The following is a 20,569-nucleotide window of genomic DNA, read 5'->3' as shown; positions in this document are numbered from 1 at the left end:
AAGCTGTCCGGCCGGCTGCTCTCATCCAATCCCCCGCTCCTCTTGAAACTCCACGTGGTGTGTGTGTGGAGGGGCGGGATGAGTTTTTTAAAACTTCCCAATCGTCTCAGGCTTTCTCGACTGATTTTCAACATCGTAGACTACAGCTTTAAGCAACAACAAATGACCTCCCTATGCATTGTGAATTGATTTTAGCTTCAGTGGCGGTTTTAATTTCCAGTTTGCTTCGCAGCTCGATGTACGACACCTTCTGTGTTTAACAGTTGCTTGTTTTATGTGTTTGTCCCTTTCTCAGTTTCATGTTTCTTCAACTTCACAACTCCATCTGGGGTTTTGCTATCACCAAACTACCCTCAAGAGTACGGAAACAACATGCACTGTGTGTGGCTGATCATCGCCAAACCCGAGAGCCGCATCAACTTAGCCTTCAACGACCTGAGCATGGAGAAACAATTTGACTTTCTGTCCATTAAAGACGGCGGAAAGGCAGAGTCGCCAATTCTTGGCACCTTTTCTGGAGATGTGCTGCCGTCACCCATCACTACCAGTGGCCACGTGGCCCGACTGGAATTTCTGACTGATCATACCTATACAGACCGTGGCTTCAACATCACTTTCACCAGTACGTTTTAAAGACAGCTCTATATTCGTGACTTTTCTTTTTTGTTTTGTGATAAAAATAAATCATGTATTCAAGTTATTTTGGGCAAACCTGTTCATACTTGTTTATGTCTAACATCACATTGAAGTTGGAGACCAAAAAATCATTTTAAGATGTATAATAGATAATAGCGTTTAGATGTTTTGTCAGTGGTAGTATGCATTAAATTTGAAAAGTTTCTGAAAGTTAAAAGAGTTCAGGAGTTGTTTTGTTATATGAGAAGGATAAAGTTTTATTTTTCCCCTCTAGAGAGAATTGTCTGTATATTGCAACTGAATATCTGTCGTCCTTCAGTAATCACTATTCACGGGGCATAGCGTATGGCAGTGGAATTGATAGATGCTTGAGTATCCATGTGAGGAAGAACAACAAGAGCCACAGATTTAATTAAAATTTATTTCCAAATACATATATAATTAAATAAAGCCACAGTTAATTGAAGCTGTCGGGAGGTGATCCCACATGGTTTGACTCCCCATGTGCCGTGTTTTTGGGGGAGTGGGAGGGATGCTCCAATTATTCATGTTAATTAAGGAGATGACAAACTCCATCGAACGGCTTGTTGGCACATGATGGTGATGGATTACTCACACAATCTTGGTTTGAGATCTTCTTGAGTCAACAAGGAATTCATGCTCATTCCCTGACTGGAGAAACAATAAGAACAATAATAAGTTTTACAGTACATTGAGCATTAATGTCTATGACAGTGTCAGCCGATGACATTAGGATGCGTTTGGCATACGCTTTTATCCAAAAGGATACATTTTGTCTTTCTTCATGATCCCAGGAATCAAACCCTTGACCTTGGTGGTGTTAGAGCCACGCTATAGCAGGAATGAACAGATTTGCTGGAGAGATTTTGTCTGCTGATAATACATCTTATCTGAAGTCCTATCGATAAGTACTGAGTAGCTCCAAGCTTCCCACTGAAGCAAGAAACTTGGGGAGGCACATAAATCAATATTTTGTTCCAACTAAAATTAATTAGTGTAGTTATACAGCTGAAACGATGAGCCACAAAGTTTTCACTTCAATGGGCACATTGAGAACTCCCTCTTTAATTTATTTGAGGCCTTGTAAAAGTTGTCCATTTTATAACAAAATGTGGACAGTCATTGGACAGGGATATATATTTTTTATTTTTATCTCAAATGTTCGAGTTAAATACAAAAATGTAAGCTCTGTTGTTGCTCTGCCCAGTTTTTTGCCCTTTTAGGTCAAAGTTTGCATGCACTTCTCTTCCATATTTCATTGTTTTTCACCCCTCCCTGCAGCGTTTCGACACAACGAATGTCCCGACCCTGGCGTGCCAGTAAACGGAAAGCGATTTGGTGAGAGTCTACAGCTTGGCAGCTCCATCTCTTTCCTGTGTGAGGAGGGGTTCATGAAGACCCACGGATCTCAGACTATCTCCTGCATTCTCAAAGATGGAAATGTTGTGTGGGACAACGCTGTGCCACGTTGTGAAGGTGTGTCCTCTCTCTAATAAATATGCACATTTAATTATTCACAAGTTTGCTTGTAACAAAACCAAAATGTTACACTCCAAATCCATTTGCACTTTACTGAACCCTTCGGAAGTTTATTCAATTTGTTTTTTCATAAAGTACATGCAGAGATCAACTGTAATGTCAGTGGAACAAAAAATATATAATCTTTATTTTCTGTATGTACTCAAGAACTATCTGTCTTTCAAGAAAAAAAGATTCTTATAAGAAAAAAAAACATGCTCTCATTTAATGAAATGTGCTGCTGTATGCTACAAATCATTTTATGACATTTGTCAAGCAATGCTTTTAATAGATGTCCTTGAGTACACTGAGTTAAGCGATGAGATCATCCACTTCCCATCGAACACATTCTGCTTCCAGATGTAGCATTTTAGGAAAAACACTGACTTTTCTGTTTTATGTATTTGATTAACCAGACTTATCCACTATCACTAAGCCTAACATGTTTATTTGTCCTTTTGAATCATATGGGTTAAATAGATAGTATATTAGGGAAAGACAAAGAAATAGATGATGTTGTTGATAAAGATGTGGTTATGCAATACACCACAAAGAACAAGATGTGATGTCACTCTAGGTCTTCTGTTTTTAAATCAAAAATGAGAAATGATAGCACATTTAAATGTGGAATTGCATCATCAACTCCACTTTCCAACATTTTAAAGTTTCATAAGTTCATACGTTTCTAGCCAGACTGAAATAGTGGTCTCTCTGAAGAAACTGTTTTTGTGTGCGCAATCTTCCCCTCTCTTCCTTAGTTTTTACCTTTGTTTTGCCTTTTTTGCTTTTTATTGCTCTTTCCTTCTGGTTTCATTCCATCCTTTTGGATTTTGTTGGATCTACAGTTTATATTCAGCATGTGGAAATCAAAGGGGGAAAAAATCATTTGTCCTTAGTCAATATAACAATAAAATAACAATTCTGAATCTTTCTCTATGTGTCATCTTCTCCTGTTCTTTAGCTCCATGTGGTGGAAACCTAAAGGCTTCCAGCGGCATTATTCTGTCCCCGGGCTGGCCTGAGCTTTATAAAGAGGCCCTCAATTGTGAGTGGATCATCGAGGCCCTGCCAGGATATCCTATCAAGATCATCTTTGACAAGTACGTACAAGACTTCTCTTTCTCTTTTCTGAACTGCCATGTTGTTCTTAATAAGGCTCCCTGTTTCATTTCCCCTCCTATTTTTCATTCTATTGGTTATCATCATTTCATAAATAGGTCACTAGTGCACTGCAGATATACTGTACTATCTATCACTATAGACTTGGAATAAGAGGATCCGGCTATTCATTTTCCTGACTATCACAGGGATTCATTCAGAATCAATAGTATCATCTTTCACCTCTGCCTATATGAAATGACTTCATATAAGTGATTGTTGAACATTTAATTAAATAAAACATGGGCATCAAATGCTTCCCTTCACTGCTAGAACAGCCTCCATTTTGTTTTGTTTTTTTGTTTTGTTGTTTTCTTCAGTTTTCTTCATTTGTGTGTATGTGTTGTCCTGGTATTCCCTACGTTATGGGGACCAAATGTCCCCACAAGTATTGTAATATCAGTAAATGTTGTCCTTGTGGGGACTTTTGTGTTGGTCCCTGTGAGGAAACAAGCTTATACATCTTACAGAAGGATCTTTTTTGAAAATCTAAAATAGCAGAAAGTTTGGCAACACTTTATTTTTACAGTGTCATTGTTACACATTACTGTAGTTGCTAAACCAAACCCTCATCTTAACCCTATAGTAAGTACATGTAGTCAATTATTATTAGTGCATAATGTATAATTACACTGTAATATTGACACCTTAAAATTAAGTGTAACTGAATGTTTTGTGTGATGGGTAGGTTTAGGGAAAGGGTTAGTGTAGGGAGATAGAATATACTGTACAGTTTGTACAGTATAAAACCATGTTAATGGAATGTCCCCATAAAACATGGAAACCCAACGTGTGTGTGCAGTTTGAATGTTTGCATCTTCTATGAATTGTTGAGAAAATGTTTCAGAGGTGAGGCTAGCGGGAGAGCTGATGTTTTCCACAGTCTCTGACTGTGAGTACAGAAAGCAGCAGGGCCGCTGCTGCGGGAAACTCAAACAACACATGCCACTTTAGAGTGAGCTGGGTTTTCAGTTTGAATGATGTAGTGTCTCTATTCTAGCTATAATAGGTGGTATCTTGCTGGAACACAAACAAGTAGGACTGGGATGAATCCATGTAGCCTCACTTTTTGTGATGCTGCCATGCTTAAGTTATGCATTGCACTATTCTGATCAACAGATTCCGAACGGAGGTAAACTATGATGTTCTCGAGGTACGGGACGGACGCTATCCTTCTTCCCCTCTGATTGGTAGTTACCAGGGTACACAGGTCCCGCAGTTCCTCATCAGCACCTCGAACTTCATCTACCTGCTCTTCACCACCGACAAGAGCCACTCTGACATCGGCTTTCGCATCCGATATGAGAGTATGATGGTCTACTATTGTTATTATTACTGTTTTGAACTGAATAGGGCTATTGCATATATTTCAGGAATTTTGGTATCACTTTTGTAATTTAAAGTCTGTTCAAGTAATGTTTACCACCTTTGACCTTTAATCAAAACGGCTACAATTACAAAAACCCTTGGCTAAAAAAGTGATATTTCTTTTTCAGGTTTAAGGGCTACAAATTAAACCGCTTTGTTGTCAATAATTATGATACAATGTTATCCAGTAGTCTTTAACACACTTTGTTAAAAAATGCACATGGTAGACTATCACAAAACGATTAATTGCATTGTTCAAACTAAAACACGTGATAAGTGTAATTTGTGTTCAAACTGTCTTACAATGCTGAGAATTTAGTCAAAGCGTGCTAGTTAGATAAAGCTTGATATTATCTTCTCCTCAATGCATTTCATGGCCGCAATTAAAAGGATCTGATAGTACAGATACCTGTGAATACTGTCAGCTATGAAGGAATCATTATAAATAATAGCCACATGCTCTTTACTATGCAACGTTTTTAATCAAGTCCTGTAATTATGATATAATAGGATGGTAATTATCCTGTGAGATGATTTCAGTCATGCACAAACACGACACATGCAACATTAGACTGCACACGAGAACATACACACGAGACTGCAGAATTAGCTCCGTCACAGTGTTGTGAACTGAACGAATGGCTTTTAGGCTGGAATGACTCATGTTTATAACCTTTTCTTGTTGTTTCTCTATAAATCTCAGTTCATCTTAAATTATTGAGTACATCAACTCAAGCAGAAAGTGCTAAAGGATAATGCAACTTTTGAATGATCCGAATAAGCAGAACAATTCCATAAACTTTTTAGAGGCTTATAGTCTGGCCAGTATTGATAAGCTGATCATTATTTTATGTAGTGGCCGATAACAAATTAATCGATCATATCAAAAAGCTGTACCATTTTGTCTAAATAAATAAAAAATAAAATACAAAAAAATTAAATCAGTCATTTTATAAGTGAATTTTGGCATCACAACATTATAATGTACAACATGAAAAAATGGATTTTGAGATTTGGTAAGATTATATTTTAAACATAAAGTGCGCTTTAGATGACAGCAAAGGTAATCTAAATGTAAAATAAGAGAAATTATTGTCCAATAACTGTTATGGTACATTGGCATATTGGTCTGATAAATGGACATTATCACAATATAAATGCTAAATTCATTAATAGAAGTTAATACTGAATTACTTTTTAGAGATATTTTTTTTTATTGGCCGATTATTATTTCTATTTTGGTTCACCCACACAAATAGTCCCAGACAAGTCAAATAGTAACACTTTAATTTGTAAATTAGTAGTAGTTCATAATGCATTTAGGATACATTTTCTGGCATGAAAATACACCTGGGTGAATCATCATACGTAGTTTTCCACATAAATTTTTGTCTATGCCCCTCTCAAGCCTTGCAACTCCAGTCGGACCATTGCGTTGATCCTGGAATCCCAGTCAATGGTCAGCGCCATGGCAATGATTTTTACGTTGGAGCTTTGGTGACGTTTAGTTGCGAAGCAGGATACACCCTCAGTGACCACGAGCCCCTCGAGTGTGAACCCAACTTCCAGTGGAGTCGGCCCCTGCCCAGCTGTGATGGTACGGTGCACTCTTTACTAAAGGACACATTAAGGTACAGGTCATTTATTCAAGCACGATTTCGCTCCCAGACTGGAAGGGCCTTTACGGTTTGAAGCTACCCTTTCCGCTCCCTTCTCCTATTCCACTAGGCTTTGAATATTTAAGGACATTATTGATTTTTCCCCTTGGGTGATGATAGGAATAATTCGCCTCCATATATTGATGTCCTTCGGAAGGGCACTTCCTATAACGTTTGTTTTGGCAGGGTTAAGCTCAGCGTTTTGACAAATATTCTTTATCCTTTTCTCTTTCCTCTAGCACTATGTGGAGGGTTTATTCAGGGTAACAGCGGCACTATTCTGTCCCCTGGGTTTCCTGACTTCTACCCCCATAACCTCAACTGTACCTGGATGATTGAGACTTCACATGGTAAAGGTGAGATCGCTTTTTGGTGATGGTTCTTTCTATCACAGCAATAGACAAACAGTTTTATTAAATGGCCCACAAGCACTAATATGTTTCCATGTCTTTACTGAACACACATCGTAAACTGTACGATATTTATTAACTGTTTCACCCTCTTTTGGAAGCTGCAACCTCCTCCAAATATTTTGTGTAATTGTAAAATCAGACCTGAACAACAGAATTGGCACCATTTGTCTTTACAAAACTGGTTCAGTTCAGTTATGTTCTTCTGATGTCTATGGCATGAATCACTCTCTCATTGGGTCATGCCAAATTGTTTCATTCCATTTGAGGCATTCCAGAAAGTGCATTTTCTACATTCATTTTTCCATCAATGATAACAAGTGGAACTATTTTTTGATCTGTCCTCTGTGAAACATCCACATGCTCTTGTGGACTTCAAACAAGTGGCATTGTTTCTTCTTCCACTGTTTTCTGTATCATAATCACCTTGACTGAAATGTTAGCATGTTCCAGATATATCTGTAAGTCTTTAGCTTACACTCTAGTATTCTTCTTGCAAGAACGCCCACTCCAAGGAAGAGAAGCTATGCCTGTCTTACCATCAACTGATAAACATCAAGGCTTTTAGAGATATTTTTCAAGCCTTTTCTAGCTTTATGCATGTCAACAATCCTTCCTCTTTGCTGTTCAGAGACCTCTTTTGTTCGAGATGCAGTTAACATAAGGGCAATGCTTCTTTTGAATAGCAAACTCCAAAATTGAGCATTTCTTCTTCTTTTTTTCTTTCTTTTTTTTGTACAGAGAGGTTCTGCCTAACACCTCCAATCTCATCTCATTGACTGAACAGGTTAGCTGATGCCAACTTTTGGAGAAATCATTAGCCTAGGGTTTGACATGCTTTGTGTGTTCAGTACTGAGTTGAAAATGCATCATTGCTTGTGCAATTTGTCTATTGTAATTTATTTCTAGGACTAGAAATCAAGGTAAATTCAAAGGTTTGACATATGTTTTCCTGCAACTGTATGCCTTTGAAGCCTTCATGAACTCTTACACTGCCAGCGACAAAGCGACATGATCCCATTCATTTTCAATGGAGGGCTGGCATCTTCCGGCAACATGAGCGACAGTGACCGTTGGCGACAGAATGTAGGCGTGTCAAGCTACATTAGACGTGACAAAATTTCAGAAATTTCAACTTTATGCAAATGAGCAGCAAATTTTGTGAGTGACAACCAATGGGAGTGAAGACTGTCAGTGCCAGTGGAGCTCACATCACCATCTCGAGTGCAGGCAAGACAGGACAAAGTTCTGAAGCGATTTCAACATTTTATACTATTTGACTGTAGCCACATACATGGAAATAATAAAATGAAACTGTCGGCAGTCTTAGTGAGTTTGATTCATACATTGATAGTTCATGTTGTTTATTATATGATGCAATGAGCAGTTACGCTCTGCTGCAGTTCATTTTACAGTTTCCCCTGCATTATGTTGCTTATTAGGGACAAGAAAAGTTTAACTTTTAAGTGTAATTCCTATTCAAATTAGAATGATATCTTAGTTTTATATATTATTTGTGATATGGCCAGACATGCGGTCAACCAATAACATTTGAGCGACAGCACTGGGAACGCCCACAAGCGTCTTCACAGTACAAAGGCTAGCGACATACGGTCTGAATGGGGCTTAAAACAGTTGATGTATTTATTGTGTTTTTCTCCTCTCAATCTCTGCAGGTGTTCAGTTTACCTTCCACACCTTTCACCTGGAGAGTCCACATGACCACCTTTTAGTGACGGAGAATGGTAGCTTCTCTCAACCTCTGTGGAGATTGACCGGGTCTACGCTGCCACCCCCTCTCAGCGCTGGACTCTTCGGCAACTACACCGCTCAGATCCGTTTCCTCTCAGACTTCTCTGTGTCCTATGAGGGCTTCAACATCACTTTCTCAGGTAGAGAGCTTTGTGCAGTCGCTTAAACAACATGACATTTATTACAAAAGAAGCTACAAAATATCAATCCTTTCCTGTTGCTTTCAGAATACGATCTTGAGCCTTGCGAAGATCCCGGCGTCCCCCCCTTCAGCACTCGTAAAGGGCTGCAGTTCGGGGTGGGGGATGCGTTCATCTTCTCCTGTTTTCCGGGGTACCGTCTCGAGGGGCCTGCGAAGGTGGTGTGTCTAGGGGGGCGTCGGCGGGTGTGGAGTTCCCCTCTGCCAAGGTGTGTTGGTAGGTGGTCACATGCTTTTCATTTTGCTTTGTTTGCAAATTATACAATATATTTCCTCTCGTGCTCAGAGACACACGCTTATGCACATCTACACATTTCAGAGTTCTCTAAAACTTCATATCTCAAAGTAAATGGCCAAAGCAGCCCCATTTCAGAGTTCTGCCGATTACCAGATTCACAGACTCAAGGTTATGACTCACTATCTGACTATGGTGGATATCAGCATATAAGTATATTGGAGGCCAGGCTTCTTCAATTATTATTATTATTATTATTTTATTTTATTTTTATTTATTTTTTTGCTGGAATAGCTTAGATGCTAAATTTAGAATGTAATTTGTTAACATTATGATTTTGATGTTCCAGTTGAAGTAAGTAATTAGGTATTATGTAATTTCTGCTGTAATATCTGGCTTATCCTTGATTAATATTTGTTTACGACTCGTGGAACTAGGTCATGATATTTAATAGTACATGCCCATTCCTCTTTTTTTACATTTAGATTACTTTTGCGATCATCTAATGCTCACATAAAATTAATCTTTTAAAACACTAATTCAATAACACTCTTTAATGTAATCTTTAGCAAATCTCAAAATAAAATCTATTTTTCATATTGTAATGTTGTGATGACTAAATGACTTGTAGTATTTAAACACTTAATTTATAGGTCATCGTCCATAATATCATGATACAGTAAATATTGACTAAGAAAGGTATGTGTATAACCTTGCATCCCAATTCAGTTGTATTTAATTATTTTTATCCACATCTTATCGGAACAGACCTGCAAACCTGGCAGCATTGTCATTGTCAAAAAGTTCAAATTTGATTGAACTTTCATTTTTGTAGTTTAATATCCTAGCAGAATTAGGTCCATAAATTGATTTGCACTTATTCACAAATACACAATAGCCCCTGTTTGCCAGCATGAGTGTATAATGTGTGTTTGTGTTTATAGTGAGATCATGGGTGATTTGTCAGAGGTCATTTGACTTCTTACCTCCCTTTCTGCAGCTGAATGCGGATCGTCTGTAACCGGGAAACAAGGAGTTTTACTCTCTCCCAACTACCCTGGATATTACGGTAACAATCATGAGTGCATCTACTCCATTCAAACCCAACCCGGTAAAGGCATCCAGCTCCGAGCACGGGATTTCCGCCTGGAGGAGGATGACATTCTTAAGGTGTTTGTTACCTAGTGTTCATTTGTGCTTGTGTGTAATGTTTGTTTGTACATTCTGCAATGACTCTATGTGTCTTTTTTATGTGTCTTTCAGGTGTATGACGGTAGCAGTAGCAGTTCCCGACTGCTGGGCACCTTCACAGGCACAGAGCTGATGGATGTCACTTTAAACAGCACGTCCAGCACCATGTGGCTCGAGTTCATTAGTAATAGCGACAATACCAGCAAAGGTTTTGAGCTGCACTTCACCAGTGAGTAGCACACTGACATCTTGCAGCCCTCACACAGCAGTACAGAGATAGATAGATAGATAGATAGATAGATAGATAGATAGATAGATAGATAGATAGATAGATAGATAGATAGATAGATAGATAGATAGATAGATAGATAGATAGATAGATAGATAGATAGATAGATAGATAGATAGATAGATAGATAGATAGATAGATAGATAGATAGAATCAGACAAACCATGGTATATATACACATTTCTTAAGACTTCTATGTGAATTTCCTTTTAAGGATTTGTAAAGGAATTATATATACAGTACATACACCAGAGGAGAGGTTTTCAAGGACACACTTTTTTTTTTTTTTTTTTTGCAGGTTTTGAGTTGGTGAAGTGTGAAGACCCAGGTGTGCCTCAGTTTGGCTTTAAACGGGAGGACAAAGGTCACTTTGCAGGCAGCACGGTGTCATATAGCTGTGATCCTGGCTACAGTTTAAAGGGCCCGGAGGTTTTGACGTGTCTCAGAGGGGAGAGGAGAGCATGGGACAGCCCCCTCCCACTGTGTGTGGGTAAGACAACTACTGAATGCTCACACTCATTCACAATACCTTCCCCTGGGAAGCCAATTATTGTGTGGATGGTTCTGACCCATAAGTGGACCATATCAGATGTTAGGCTCTTTAATTGATAAACACACTACCTGTCAACAATAATTATTGACTTAATGTAGCCAATAATATTTAAAGCCTTTCAATCTTTATATGTAAATATGTAAATATTTTTTATTAAATTATTTATGTTGTACTATATTATTACTGGTGCGCTTTTGCGTGCTTTCAGTTTACTTACCATCGTCTGGTTGCAGGTGGTAACTATGTACCTTGTCTGTATCACTTCTTTTCATAAACTATGGGCCCCCAACTATAAGCTTTTTTAAGCTTCTTTGGGGACCCATTCACTATACCAAATTCTGATTCTGTACCTCCGCTGTATTATAGAATTTGCTGGTATTTGTCAAGTCAAGTCAAGTATATTTGTATAGCGCTTTTCACAATACAGATTGTATCAAAGCAGCTTCACAGTATTAAATTAAAATAATACAACAAGGTTTGTTTCTAGTGGAATTTATTGATTGATAAAATAAAATTAAATATCCCCAAAATATCCCCAACTGAGCAAGCCAAAGGCAACAGTGGCAAGGAACCGAAAAACTCCATCAAGTGACCTAATGGTGTCCTAAAACTCCATCAGGTGACCTAATGGAGAGAAAAAAAAAAAAAAAACCTTGGGAGAACCCAGGCTCAGTCGGGGGCCAGTTCTCCTCTGGCATAATATATTTGTGAATAAACCCAAACTCAAACTCAAAAATTATTAATATAACTGTATTATATTGAATTATAAAGATACTTTTATAATCAAATCTAAATGAATATATAATAATTTGTATTTAATTAAATGAATGGTTGTATATTAAATTGTTAATATATAATTGTTATACACTTATTTGTTTATTTATTTTTCTGTAGAAGAAGTTAACGTTCTTGGTAGGAGAAGAAAAAGTTTGGGAATTTTAAGCGATCAGCTTCCAAGTATTTCTCATCACTTCCTCTAGCTGTATTAGTATTTCATCACAAACTTTAAATCTGCCACATGGCCTTCTATGATACACTCTGAGAAATTGCTTCATGAATATGAACCCCCAAAGCGGAGAGAGTTTGATTAATTTGAGCGCTCTTTTTTTTTTTTTTTTTTTTTTTTTTTCATGTGTGTGCATCTTCTACCACCCACCCTTAAACTCAGCCTGGGTTCTGCTCAATGTGAGTTTATCACAGACCCGCTTCTGCAGTGCTGTTGAATTTTGAATTATAGTGCATTCCACCTGAGCCTATGGAGACCTTTAGGCAAAATTGAAATGCCCATATAGAGAGGGGAGAAATGGAACGAGGTATGAGCAAATATTTTTCATCCGCCACAACAGGAAACTAACTAGTACTGTAGAAAACAGAGGGTGGACAGTGAGAAATGAGAAGTTGGTGAGAGTAAGAGAAAGAGGGAGAGAATGAGAGAGCGAGAAATTTAGTTTTATGACTTACGAAGCAGGTCATCCCAGGAGTTGAAGAAGATGGGTTTGTTTCATTGTGATTTATGGCTCTGCTGTCCACTATGGGAACATTTGTCAGAAATTCATATGAGATAAAAAAAAAAACCTGCTGGAACAAGAACAAGAGAGACAGATGATAGTTAAAAAAAAAAAAAAAAAAAAAAACCTAATATAAAAATCTCAACAATAAGATATACAAATAAAACAATCTTGTGCAAACCCTCTTTTGCCCTTGTAAAACTACTGTGAGGATTTACTAAAGACACGCAGTGAAAGATCAGCACTGAAAAGGTTTGGACAGATTTATTTTTGCGGCTGACCTTATTGCATATGCATTTGTAGGAGTTTCCCTTTCAGAAGCAAAATTAAAAGTATTTAAATGAATCATGCAAGGTGATTTAATTAGGTTTGCGTTCGTCAATTTACTCGTATTTGCGGCAAAAAAAAATTCTTAAACCAGACGCTAATTTGCGCTGCTCTTGGTAGATTGCGTTGGTCATGATGGAAATGATATGGCTGCGTTTATGTTCTTTGATTTGCGCTTTGTCAGTAGATCACATGCAGAACTTTCCACTCACATCTGCACTTTTTTTTTGGAATAGTGCTCTCACGCTAATTCACTTTAGTAAATCTGACCCTAAATATAGTAAGATTTGAGTTTAATGCAGAAAAACAAACATTAGCTGTGGGCTAAGAAAGTAAACCTAATTCTATAATATTCTTTTTAAACCTAATATCTTATAATACCTAATACCTATACTGTATATACCTATATACTATTTTGCTTACAATTTTGTATGTAAAATATATCTTGTTTTTAAGAAATTTCAGATGTTTGTTGGGGAAAAGACTAAAAATCTCTTCAACTTTTGCATTCAACATTTGGGGCCCTATCTTGCACCCAGCGCAATTGACTTTGTACACCGACGCATGTATAATTCCTATTTTGCACCCGCGCAAAGCGCGCTTTTCCCTCCACAGAAGCACGTAGGTTAACTAAGAAATACACTTGCGCTCCCCGGGGCGGTTCAGCGCAAAGAGGAGGCGTGTTCCAGCGCAAACGTTCCTTCATGCTATTTTGCAGGTTAAGAAAACAATTGCGCTACTAACCAGGAAAAAATTGTTTAAAGTCAGTAGCGCGTTGCGCATGTTATTCATATGCTATTTTAAGGGCGCATGCTTGTTTTCTCTCATTGTTTTTTTCTCTCATCAAAACGATTGTTCAGCAGTGGTTGTATATCAAGCAGGGACACGCAAACGTTTGCATTATGTTTTGTGATATTAAACAGAATGAATAGAGAGTATACGCAACGGATTGAAGCGCGCGTCGAGTGAAGACAATGGGGTGTGTGCGCAAGCCACACGAGAAAACACTGCATCTGCGCCACTGATCGCCGCGGCAACGAGCACTTTGATCACTTGATTTAAAAAAACACATTTCAGCTAGTATCTTATTTAAAAAACGAACGAAATGAATGCTATAGCCTACTAATAGCCTACTCATACTATATATATACATATCACATAGCACATCCTGTTTTTGATTTGAACATTGTCTAGAGTTTATCTTATTTTTTATTTAGTGTACACAAGAGTTGCCTATACAGTTTTATCGGTATATGCTAAGAGACATTTATTTATATATTACCTGCAAACTTTATTTTTTATTTTTTATTTGATGGCACATTTTCCTGGCCTTTCTGCTCCCCCCGTGCTAACAGTTTTACAGGGGGGGTATGGCTTATCTAAATGAGATGTAAATGAGCCCTATTGTCACTCCCAGCAGGATAAAGGTGAGAATCTTCAGACGCTGTTTTCTCCCCTTTGTGCGTTTTTGAGTGCCTACATTTAGATGGCCATAACTTCTCCAGATATTATCAAGAATTCCTTGTGTTACACATCGTTGGAAAGCTTGGAGACTACACTTTCAGAATATGTGAATAACTCAAAATGCCCCAGAACCGACATGTGTCCTTACTTTCCGTGACTGGTCACAGATTTGGTCCGGGTCTTTTGGTTTGGTATGCATACGAATAAAGTTTTTTAACTACTGCACATGTAGAACATCTCTGTGTGCGGAATGCAATTTCTAACTCCCAAATTTCCCCCCAGGATAAGACAATATCGTTTTGATATCTGGAAAATAATGAATGACAGAGTGAGCTGTTGCCGAATAAGTGCACGACCCAAGTTGTCTTGAACATGAGACGTTCTTTATATATTAGCGCTTCAAACTAAATCATAAACCTACAAGGCTTTGCCCTTCTGTCAGATGCATTTGTTGTTTAATGCATTTGAGACTTGTATTATTCAGCGCACAATGTACATTTATGGTTGTACACTTGCCTGTAAATGTTATTACAAATTTACGCAGGTATATCCATTTCGCATACAGACTTATCCTGAAAGCAAGCGAGTCCACAGTATATTTAACTTCAAAGACTTAAAGAATGAGTGCTGGTGTGCATGCACTTCAAATAGAAAGAGTATATTAGAATGAGAGCACAATAATTCTAACCTTATTTTGAAGTATTTTGCTAACTTATTTTGCATCCAAAAGTGTTAGCACTTCAAATGTCTTCCCAGTTACAACAGCACCATTCACTGCAGTGTGTTGCTGCCAGTTACAGCAAAATTGACCGATGTAGTTTGTTCAGTAAACCACCATTTAATAATGAACGTTTTTTGTTTTGTTTTTCAGTGCTTTACCCAATTCTTTATCCTTTACACCCCTATGTATCTATACATAGATACAAAGGGGTACCTGGTCTATCGGCAACTTATCTTAAAAAAAAATATTAAGATTTACTCTGTATCCTGTCCTGTCCCTGTCCATAGGGTGTATACTGTATGTGTATGTGCGAGTGTATACTGTGTAAGGGCACACACATTTGACCTCTTGAAATGATGATGACGATGGCAGGAGTTGAAAATAAGACTCTCACAACTTCCTGATCCGTGAAACTGGAACTGTCACACGTACTGGGCTCAACCTCCTGACAAACAAGTGATTTGTTTCCCCATTGCCTGCTACCACCAGCACCACCATTGCCCCAGTGTAAGATGGATAGTCATATCTGGTGCAGGACATATTACCAACACTATCAGTGATATTAGCCAAAGGAAATATGCCCTCCCCAGGGAAGGCTCAATCCTGGAAGTGATATACGGCAACATTATTCACATTATTCAGCTCCGCTCAGTGCTGAATGTATTCTTTTAAAGTGGAAAGTTATACGTGCCCCTCCACCTGATAATGCATTGCTCTACAGCACACTGTGTTCCATCCTTGCTCGAGGGATTTAGGCTATGTCTACATTAATCCGAATACATTTGAAAACTGTGTTTTTGTTTCCAAACGCTTCTCGTCCACACTGGCGTTTTTTTTAAAGTTGCAATGTCTGAAAATGCTTAAATCACCTTATGTATGCGTAAAATATCATAAAATCTCACATGATGATACCAAAAGAGCAGACACAATTTTTTTACGTTATTCTTCTGGCACCATTTTATTAGCAAAATATCCCACCACTCAATGTTGCGTTCAGGTTGCGCTCAAAATGGTATGGGCTGCGTTCTCCGAAACTACCTTAACGCTACGTCGTTCTTAAGTTGTACATTAAGAAGTAACTTTTCGTTAATACGTGGTTTCCGAAACCTTCTTAGTTAAGTATACCTTCTGTAAGTCATACGTTCGTAAGGTTGGTCTGGACCACTCTTAGCTTTACCTTATCACTGTTGCAGGTCTATATGAATATAATTCAGAAGTTTTAATACACCCAGACAGTGTTCAGTTAGGCTAATTCAATTGTTTTCATGCAAAGAATAAAATTGTCATTACAATGATTGTTGTTAGAATTTTAATTATATTATTATATAATACAATTTTATACATTTATTTTAATTAAAGAGCACTTTTAAAGGCCAGTGAAAGCATAGGCTACTGTTAAGTCCTATTCGGACGCTTTCTCATGGGCTCGTCCGGTATTTTAAACATTTACATGGTCGGTTATTTTAGTGCCGTCCGAATCCATAATATCAGTGTTTTTTCTCACCCAACCTGTGTAAAAATCCCTGTCCAAATTAGTACCTACTGTTTTTTGACAAACAGGTCGTGTGGTAATTTAGTTGCCATCTGAATCCACATCTCTGAGTTTACAAAAAGAGATTCAAAATCTACTGTTTAAATCCTTTTTGATCACTGCCGAGCACCGTACGTGACGTACACTTTTATTTACTGAAATGCTGGAAAGTATTTACAAGAACAATATTTCATCGCTGCTCCACCTCAGCGAACAAAAATGGGAAAGATAAGAAAGCACATAAAAAATTAAAATGGTTATTATGGAAGCAATATATGATAGCCTATAATTTTAAAATATGTAGGCAAGTATAGGCTAGTATAGTTTGGATTATTTTTTTAAATATCCCATGAGTCCTAATAAATGCAATTTAAACTATTTCTGAAGTGATTATTTTATAAAGAACACCACTTTCTAGCTTAACGCAGTGAAACAGCCCCTGCACGAGAGAATAATTGATTCTCGAGCCATCGATTTCAACCAATTCAGCACCATCGCCACGGACAGCGCCGGGTAACGTCGCACGTAAGAAGGTATATCTTAAGCAGCTTCCTAAGGTATGGTTCAGGGAACACACCTAGAAATGGTATACCTTCAGTTAAGTTATACCTTAAGAGTCTTCGTAGCGCGCTAAGAGACAACGTTATCGGAGAACGCACCCCTGGTCTGAAATGCAATTATCAGCATGTGTTGAGGCAGGACAGCAATTGCGAGTACATTGTCTGTCATCTTTGCAGGAATGCAATATGAAGATTCTACAAAGGAACATTTCTCTTTAGCAACAGTATGAAAGTAAATAGCAGAAACGACAATGCCGGTATAACCATAGATATCTATGGGTAAAATATGCATCACGTGACTAAGCATGCGTCATCGTTTTCAAATACCTCCATTTTCACAGCCCACACTACAATGTAAAATTGATCCATTTGGTAGGATGTTTTCAAAAAGCGCCATCTTTTTTGACAAAAACGCCATCTCAGTGTGGACAGAAGAAGAAGAAAAAAGTGTATTCAAACTAGAGCAAATCAGTGTCGACAAGGCCTCTCCCTTAAAGGCTTTTCCCCCCACTTGTTTTTAAAGTGAGATTGCTTTAGTTGGTTTTAACTGAGAGAACATTTACAGTACACCAAAAACCTGAATTTTTCAGTTATTGACATTCAGTCATTTATAGTCCACACTGAAAATGTATCTAATTCAAACCTGAGAATCAATGTTATAATGTAAAATTAACAGGTATTTATATTATATCATATTTAAAACATAAATGGAATAAATAATTAAGAGAAATGATAAACATATTCGCTACTGCTTTCAGAGAAATGTTTATTTTATTTTTTTATTTAGTCAAATATGTACTGTTTTGGTGCTTCAGAGCTGTGAGCTGTCATTGAAGGATGGTGCTTTTGTTTATCTCTTTCTTCACCCAGCCGAGTGTGGAGGAACGATTAAAGATGAGCCCATGGGCCGGATTCTGTCTCCTGGTTACCCAGCGCCTTATGAGCACAACTTGCACTGTGTCTGGACTATTGAGGCGGCACTTGGAAGCACCATCGGGTGGGTATCTACTCTTCCATTACCCCCCTCCTCACCATCTGTCCCTTCATCACACTGTTTCTCTTTTGATATGTTTATCTGCCTCGAAATGTAACTTCCAATCATATCTTCCGTCCAATATCTTTGACCTTGAATTTCAAACCATTAACCCATGCTGACAATCCTAAGCTCTGGGAACTTCCTTAATTGAGTCATTCCATGAAAGGAGTCTCATTGTTCACCATATCTGATGCACACACATTTACTTAAGCCCTATTCGGACGGGGCTAGTTTAACATGGAGAGGTGGGGTAAAGTAATAATTACCAGAGCTTCTCTGTGATTTTAGTTCAGTCTGAATGTGCCATCTCAGTAATGATTACGGACAATGTCAGTAAAGATTACGGCGACTTTTACCTTCAGTAAAAAGGTCCGGAAAAATTACCTCAGGTAATACTAATCCCATGCGAATAGCCCCGTTGAAATATGTACGTAAATATTTCGTCATTTCCTGTTTAAAAGTAGTTTTTCAAGTATGGAGATGCTTGAAACATTATTCAGTTGCGTGCTAGACTCTGGGACAAGTCTGTGGCAAAACTCAAGTGTTTTCCGCATACCATTCAGATCAGAAAGAAGATCGAAAGCACTTGTTAGAGGCATGAAACATCTTTTAGCGCTAGGTAAGTGCCTTTTACCAACACAATCCAATCTGAAGTTATTTAATACATCGTTCGACCGGATATAACTGTTTTATATAATATAGGTTATATGTGTTTGCGCACGTGATATCAGGAAGCAACATAATACGCACATGACGACAGGAGGGTGACGGCGAGGCGCAAATTGAGTTATCCCTCCCACTTCTGCTAGTTTACTGAGATATCTTATCCCATGCAAATTGGCCATTAATATTACAGACATCCTGTGGTAAAATTACATTACTCCATCTACCCTTGTAAAGTTAATCCCGTCCGAATAGGGCTTTTGTTGTCTAAATGGGGACATTCCATATACTTCTATTGTTTTTATATACACCTAGCTATAGAGCTAGTTATAAATATTATATACCTAACCCACACACAAACCCTGACTGAAAACTTTCTGGATTTTTTACAATTAAAACTTTTTATGTTTTATTTTTACAAAACGAGGATGTCCCCAAATTGAGGTTTTGTCAGATTTAGCTCACTTCTGGATACAACTTTTTCACAAAATTTGGTTTAGTATATTAATGTATGTTTATTAACCATATTTTAGTGATACCCAGAGGTATGTACTGTATATGCATATAATCCAAAATGAAAAACACACTCATTTCATCGAATGACTCAATATGTCCATCCTTCTATCCTACCACACTTGCCATACTGTGTCTAATTGGTTTGATGGTGATATTTGTCAGCTCTCGCCTTAGCCTCAAGCACCGAGGCTCAGGCTGAGCACTGGCTCTGCGCATGCCAGTATTGTTCATCGTGCTGTCACAGTCAGCAGGACTCAGAGAAGCTAGGAGGACATTAGCACTTTGGCAGCCCTACAGGCTGACCTCTTCCCTTCCCCAGCAAATCGCCCCCCTTTCGCACTAATGAATGAACATGCCCCCTTGTTAATTGCCAGTCGTTTCGCCAGCGTAATTTTGCATGAAATCTCGCTGCTGAGCTCTGCCTAATTTGTCCGGGGCTTTAATTGTGCTGTTTATCAGATACTTTCCCCGCCCTTCATCTAGATAGTTTAAGAGCTCCCAGACACTGTTTTCTTGCTGTGTTAAAGTGGTTCAAAATTGACATTTGATTTGGTGTTGCTGGCTAAAGGCTTTGTAAGGTGCCTTGAAGATGTGGAAAGCTCAATCAAATTCTCCTTCTATCCTATATCCTTTGTGTTCATAAATAGTTGGAAATGAGCAATGAGCCGAGTGTAATTATATCATAAGGGTTATTGAGTATCAAACGCTGTTACACCCCTCCAGACGCTCAAGTGAGACGAGCAAGCCACATTTAATAATTCAGGTCACCACCTGTCCTTTTTTGTATAACCAAGTAATTTAATACTGTCTGATACTCAGATGTTGCCTGCTTAAAGCCTGTGCTTAGTCAGTGTCATGCAATAATTGCCACAAAAAAACAATTTTCTTATAGTGTTCTTAAGGACAATGTGAAGTGGAGTGCCTGAAGCCCTTTTAACCCCTAAATTGCTGCAACAAGTGGCCTCTTGTGGATTATATTATTTATGTTTCCCCAGTCATCTCAATGGCAAAAGTGTCCCAAAGGGTGTTTTTTTTTTTTTTTGGAAAAGTTCCTTATGCTAACCAAGGCTGCATTAATTTGATCAAAACTACAGTAAAACAGTTATTTTATTATATTTAAAATGTAATTTATTCACATGATGGCATGTTCAGTGTCAGATGATCCTTCAGAAATCATTCATGCTGATTTGGTGCTCTAGAAACATTTCTTATTATTATCAATGTTGAAAACTTCTTAATATTTTTGTTGATTTTT

At 38.0% G+C, this 20,569-nt stretch overlaps 1 protein-coding gene across 1 annotated transcript in view; it reads left to right on the top strand.

Annotated features, from left to right (window-relative positions):
* The window catches only part of csmd2 (CUB and Sushi multiple domains 2), a 323,103-nt gene that overhangs the window by 202,185 nt on the left and 100,349 nt on the right, over positions 1–20,569 (top strand). Inside the window, 12 exon segments of the mRNA XM_081376365.1 lie at positions 296–622; positions 1,939–2,133; positions 3,137–3,275; positions 4,453–4,640; positions 6,110–6,298; positions 6,599–6,715; positions 8,446–8,661; positions 8,749–8,937; positions 9,956–10,125; positions 10,219–10,375; positions 10,734–10,925; positions 17,970–18,096. Coding sequence (XP_081232491.1) covers positions 296–622; positions 1,939–2,133; positions 3,137–3,275; positions 4,453–4,640; positions 6,110–6,298; positions 6,599–6,715; positions 8,446–8,661; positions 8,749–8,937; positions 9,956–10,125; positions 10,219–10,375; positions 10,734–10,925; positions 17,970–18,096 — 2,206 coding nt within the window.

Source organism: Scardinius erythrophthalmus, assembly GCF_964197995.2.
Source record: "Scardinius erythrophthalmus genome assembly, chromosome: 10".
In the NCBI taxonomy this organism is placed as follows: Eukaryota; Metazoa; Chordata; class Actinopteri; order Cypriniformes; family Leuciscidae; genus Scardinius; species Scardinius erythrophthalmus.
This window is presented reverse-complemented; position numbering and strand designations above follow the sequence as displayed.